General features: G+C 65.4%; 1 protein-coding gene across 1 annotated transcript in view; it reads right to left on the reverse strand.

Annotated features, from left to right (window-relative positions):
* Notch1 (notch receptor 1) overlaps positions 1-3,148 on the reverse strand; it is a 40,135-nt gene extending 36,987 nt beyond the window's left edge. Inside the window, exons 1-2 of the mRNA XM_004848930.4 lie at positions 2,919-3,148; positions 1,477-1,558 (exon numbers count right to left, since the gene is read on the reverse strand). Of these exons, the coding sequence (XP_004848987.1) occupies positions 1,477-1,558; positions 2,919-2,979 (143 nt within the window). The 5' untranslated portion in view covers positions 2,980-3,148. The remainder of the gene's footprint in view (positions 1-1,476; positions 1,559-2,918) is intronic.
* Between the last annotated feature and the right edge of the window lie 2,852 nt (positions 3,149-6,000).

Genomic DNA, 6,000 nt, shown 5'->3' on the forward strand with positions numbered 1-6,000 from the left:
TGGGCAGCCTGCACCCCGAGGCACAGCCCTCTCAGCCCAGGCAGCACAAAGGCACAAGCCTCAGCCCAGGGAGACCTAGCCCCAGGCCCTGCTCATGGCCAGGCTGCGCCCTTCGCTGGTGGCCCAGGGGCAGGCGCCTCCCACCTCCAGCACAGTGGCCCTCCCAGTCTCCCCTCCCCAGCCTCGATAGGAGCAAGGTTCTCAGCCAGGCTGCACCAGGGCCAGGCGAGGCACGCCGTGTCGGGGAAGGGGCCCGCGCATTCTGGAAAGCCACGCATAATTAATCACACAGCATTAATCCACCTCCCAACAATAGCCGCTGCACTTCCCCTGAATCCCAGCTGTCGCCTCTGAATGGAGGGAAACAAGATTTAGGGCATCAAGCGTCCGTGAGGCTTCTGCAGCAGGAGAAAGGGCCCCCAAAAAAGCAAAAAAAAAAAAAAAAAAAAGAAAAAGAAAGAAAAAAGCTAGTGTGCATTCATTAGCAGTGGACAAAGACACAATTGGCTTTGTCCAATAAACTGCTCCCAGACCTGCTTAATTGGCTTCAGTTTGGGGAGGGAGGGGGCTGCCTGCCCAGGCCGGGCAGCGAGGGCAGGAGCGTGGGGTTGTCAAGGGGATGGGCCCTCAGCAGTTGGAATGAGGGCGCGCCGCCCGGGCTCGAGCCGTCTGTCTGCAGCCTCTAGGGGAGGGAGGCCGGCCCGGGGCACCTCCTCGGTATTCTCCTCAAGGCGAGCTCAAGTTGAAGGGCACTGGCTCGGCACAGAAACTCAGAGACTTCCCCAGGCCAGCTGAGCCGCAGCGAGTCAGGGCTCGGACCCCAGGATTCCCCGGCACACTAGAGATGATGCCCCACACCCCTCGGGCCCCCCATCCTGCCCATTTCACAGCGGAGGACCTGGCAGTCAGGAGGTGCGGCTTTAAGGCTGCCAGGACAGGAACCAGACCCAGGACACCCATACCCTACCACCCAGGCAGGTGGCGCCAGCAAGAACAGTTCAACTTCTCCAGGCTCACTGTGACCCGGGTGGGCTTGGTTCAAAGCCAGGGTGGGCTTGGTTCAAAGCAGCCAATTTCCTCTCGAGCAGCAAGAAGCCTACCTGCCCTGAGAAGAGGCGCCAGGTGACTGGGTGGCGGGTTGGGCCTCTCTGTAAATGCTTCAGGAACCCCCCCATGCAAAGTCAACAGTTTCTCAGGGACTTAGAGAAGAAACAGGGCACCAGGGATTCCCTCCTAGTGCTGCCGTGAGAGCCCAAGGCGCCCATGGGGTGCGCCAGCCTCCAGCGGCCAGAGTGGATCCACACGCAGCATAATTGCTGGTGATTAAGTAATTGCCAGACTTTGTCCAATAAAAGTTAGCACGTGACCTCACCCAGCCATGGGCTGCCACCAGAAGACAATGGCCCAGTGTTCAGTCCCCAGAAGGCAGGGGCTCGTTCCCAACAAAAGCAACAGGTCCCCACAGGGGCTACTCACACGCAGGCCTCTGTGTCGTTGTGCACTTCACACCTCCCACCGTTCTGGCAGGCAGTCACGCCGGGCTGGGAGCAGCGCAGGCCTGCGAAGGGGCAGGGGAGAGGTCAGCCTGGGCTGCTGCACCCCTTCCACTCGGTCACCAGGGCCGTGGGAGCTACCACCAGCCCTGGACCCTGGGGGCACTGGGGTGGCTTGGGGATGATGCACAGGAAGCCCAGGGGCTTCCACGTTCAGGCAGGGGCTGCAGGTCAGAAGGCGAGCAGGTGGGCTAGGTGGCAGGTGAACAAGTCACCCTACCAACTGGGAGGGACCGCCCAGTCCATGCCCGAGCAGGAAGAGAAACCAGAGATGACTCAGGCCAGTCTCCCAAACTGTGCACCCCCCAACCCGGTGGTGCTCACTGGGGAGCCTGTAGGGCTGGGACCCCTAACCAGCCACGGGATCGTCCCGCTGTTCAAACATAATCTTGGAAGGGGCCCGGGAGGCGGAGGCGGGAGGGGTGGCCACACAGCTCCCCCCCTCGTGGGAAAATGCGACAGCTGCGGAGCCTGCGGCCCCTCCCGCCGACAAAGCGCCGGCCAGGGAATCAGAGCGGCCCATTGTCGCGCCAGGGGCCGCCTCCTGGGACCCTGGGGCTGCACCCAGGGACCTGCCCCGCCCCCGCGACACCCAATACCTGGTTCCAGGCATCTCGGGGGCAGCCCCTGCCGCGCCCACGGAGGGGGCGGAGAGCAGAGCGCCCTTCGAGAGGAATCCGACCCCATTCTCGGGAAGGGATCATTAATCAAGGCCCTCCTCCCACCTTGAGGCCGCGGAAATTAAGCCCCTGCGTGGGGGGCGGGACGAGGTGTCACACGGAACCCTACTTTGTGGAACAGGGCAATTGTTCCTCCATCTCGGGGGAAACAGTGGAGTCGTGTTCCGTTGGGCTCCGAGAGCCCCTCCCGGGGAAACGAGCAGAGAAATAAGCGTCCCCGAAAGATCCCCAAACTTCTCCACAGGCGAAATCGCCCGCAGGCGCGGCGCTCCGACACGGGTTGGGGGGACTCCGGGGTCCCGGGAAGCAGCCGCCGCCCGGACCCCACACTGCGCGCCCCAACATCCGCCCCCGCACGGACCGGCGGCGAAGAGGAAAGAAACCAAGTAGCCCCAAGAAGCAACAGGAAGCCCAAGCCGAGCGCTTCAAACCGAGAAGGCGTCGGCAGCGCGCCCGCCGCCGCGGAGAGCCCCACCGCGGAGAGCCCCACGCGCGCGGCGCCCAGGGCGAACCGGGCCCCGGGGCCCCACGCCAGGCTCCGAACCCAGGGCAGGGTCCACCCCCCGCAGATCCCGGCTCCCCACGCCCCGGCCGCCGGCTCCAACTCCCGCCACGCGGGGCGCGCGCGGCCGCGGCCGAAGTTTGGCAGCGCGCGGGAAGTTGCGGGCGCGGAGCGGGCTCCTACCTCTAGCAGCGAGCGCAGGCAGCAGCGCCAGGCACACCAGGGGGGCCGGGAGCCTCGGCATCCCTGCCCGCCGTGCCCGCCGCCGGCCCCGTGCCTGCCCTCCGCCTCCTCCCCGGCCCTCGGCGGCGCCGGATCTCGGGTCTCCCGCCCGCCCGCCTCGGCCCGGTTCGTTCCTTCGCCGCGCTCGCCCTCGCGCCCGCGCCCTGCGCTCCCTCCCGCGGCCGAGGCGCTAGTGAGGCGCAGGGCGGCCGCGTGCTCCGCCCCCGGGGCCCGCCCCGCCCCCTCGGGCTCGCCCCGCCCCGATTCTCCGCACCCCCCGCGCCTCTGCGCAGCCCCGCGCCCCTCGCGCGCCTGGGCCCCGGGGCTCCTGGGCTGGGGCGCGCGTTCCGGCCGGCCTCCCAGGCTGGGTCCGCGCGGCGCTGGCGGGCTCGGCACTGCCGGCTCGGGACTACTTCTTGTGCAAAAGTTTTCAGAGACCAAAAGTTTGAGCCGGGGCTGCGGAGGGATCCGGATCCTGTCGCAGCCCTCCGCGACCTTTGGGGACAATTTGCATCTCAATGGCTGTGGAGGCGCGGGCGAAATGGGAAAGGGAAACCGTGTCTGAGGCGCTTGGGCCCGGGGCCCGGGAATGAATAGTCCGGGCCAAGTTTGGGCCACTTCGGGCGGGGACCCCGGGGAAGCTGCGCCCCAGGCAGCTGCGCCCCAGGCAGCTGCGCCCCAGGCAGCAACGGTGTGTCCTTGGCCCAGCGGCTCCGCTCCCCGGCGCCCGGCGGCCGAGACTTTAAGCGCCAGGAGAAGCGAGGCCAGGCACCTCGAGCCGTGACTTCTGGGGCACTAGCCCCCGAGGACTGCGGCTCCATGTCTTCGGCCTTGAGGCGCGCGTGGCCTCCCAAGGGACAGCCCGCCAGAGGCACTGCACGCTCCCCCAGAGGGACGGCGTCTGGATGCACCATGGTCACTGTCCTCCCCTGTCCCTGGCTCTGCCACCTAAGGTGGCCCCGGAAAAGGCGCACGGGTCACACACACCCACCAGCGCAGCCTCTCCCACGTGCCCCTTCTGGATGGTTTGTTCTCCACGGAGATGGCAGATTTGGGCGTCCTGTACCAAACCCGCTTAACCTCTAGGTGCCCAAAATGACTACCCTGGTTCTTGCAACAACCAGAGCTCAGGGAGCCCAGACTGACGGTGCCCCTCCCATCCACCTCGGGGTGGTGAGTGGGACCCGGATGCCCACTGATGTCCTGCAACAGGGATGGTGAGGGTGGAGGACCAGGAGCCTCACAGGCTCCAGGCGCTGGGCAGGAGAACGGAAGGACTGCGGTGGGCAGCTGTCTTGTCTCTTGGCACACTGGTTCCTGGAGCATGCGGGGTCCAGGCCCTGGCACCTGCTACCCCTGTTCCTCCCAGCCTGGGGTAGCAGCTCCAGGTCAGTGCTCTGGAGAGGAGGCGCCAAGGCAGCAGCGATGTTTATGTAACACAGCAGCAGCCAGAGGAGCAGTTTCCATAGAAGGAAGGGCTGCAGCCTCAAAGTTCACAGGCTCCCGACTCTGCTTATCCCCCAAGTCCTGGGACAGGGACCCAAGGCCTCGGTTGCCACTGCCTGTACTGGAGCCCTAGTTGGGCCAGGGGGCCCCAGGCCAAAAGTACCTGTCCAGCAGCCTGGCTTGGGAGCCGAGCCTCAGCCTTCTGGAGTGGAAAGGAGTGAGCCCCCGGCCAGGAACCCACCTCACCCCATGGCCCAGCGGTGCCTGCAGCACCTCCGCTGTGGCTTCCACTCTGCCAGCAGGCAAGAGTGGATACATAGGCCAGAGGGAAGCATAAGTCTCAGCCTCCAGGCTCTGCGTGACTTGGTGACTTGCCGCTGGGGAACCCCAGGGACCGCTGGGGCTGAGGAGAGACCAAGGGCAGGGCCGTGTAGCTGTGTGGCCTGGGAAGGGGTGGGCCCTGGCAAGAGGCTGAAAGCTTTTCATTCACAAATTGGGCCTGGGATGTCTGCCGCCCGTCACTGCCAGGCCAGGCAGGGGCCAGTCCTGATGACCTGGCCTGGAGCCCTTCTCTGGGTCAGGTGGCCTGGGGTGGCAGGCATTGGGCATTGCAGGAGCACTGGGAAGCTGGGGAGAACAAGGAGGCGCACCCCCTCCAGCTCCAGAAACCCAGTGGGAAAGGGGACAGCACCCCAAGAAGCTGAACAGAGGTAGGTACAACAAGGTCACTTCCACCAGGATGCGGCACTCAGGACACGCCCCTGGCAGGACAGCGAATGCGTGTCCACTTCCAGGCTGGCTGCACCCTGGCTACTGCCAGGGCAGAGACCTGTACCTCAGCCAAAAGGTTTCCCATCCCAGAGGCTGGGCTCCTCCTCCTAAGGATGGGTGACAGCACAGGGATACTGAGAAGCACCTGCTGGATGCACAGCCCCAGGTGCCCTGCAGCAGAGGTCGCCAGGTGACCTCAGCCCCTGCACAGCCAGTGGGTGGAAGCCCCCTAGGAGTCACAGGGGCAACCAGGCTGGTCTTCCGGGGCCCCTGTCTCCCTGCAGGAGCTCATCTTGGCCCCGCCCCCTGCACACCGTGGAATAATGGGGCAGGAAGCAGGTTCTCATCCCTCAGGAAGGAAGCTGAAGCTAGGGACACTGTGACCGACAAGAGGGCCCCGTGAGTGGGTGCAGCTCGTGGTAGTGATCACGGGGCACAGGCCAGGCCCTGGGCTCACCCCAAACTGCACGTGAAAGACTGGCACAGGTCAGGCGGGGACAGCACACAGGGAGAGGCTGCCCTGTGCAGCTGGCTGTGGCCTCAGGAGGCTTGAACTTGCCCTGAGGCTCCCGCCTCAGCCTCCCTAGTGCTCGAATTATATGGGTGTGCACCACCATCCCCGGGATTGAAACTGATATGGAAGGTATCCGAGATGCTTGTGGCACTTGAGCTGGAGGCCAGAACTGTGTCTCGCACATGTGCCCCCCATGTCCACAGCAGCTAAGCTGCAGCCCACCTATGTGAGGCATTGGCCTCCGGGTCAGGGCACCCACCAGCCGCCCCACCGTGGGGCTTTGGTTTCCCCTCCACCGAGTGATTTCTAAGG

Source organism: Heterocephalus glaber, unplaced genomic scaffold, assembly GCF_053883595.1.
Source record: "Heterocephalus glaber isolate CG9 unplaced genomic scaffold, H.glaber_assembly_v1.0 deba00001479, whole genome shotgun sequence".
Lineage (NCBI taxonomy): Eukaryota > Metazoa > Chordata > Mammalia > Rodentia > Bathyergidae > Heterocephalus > Heterocephalus glaber.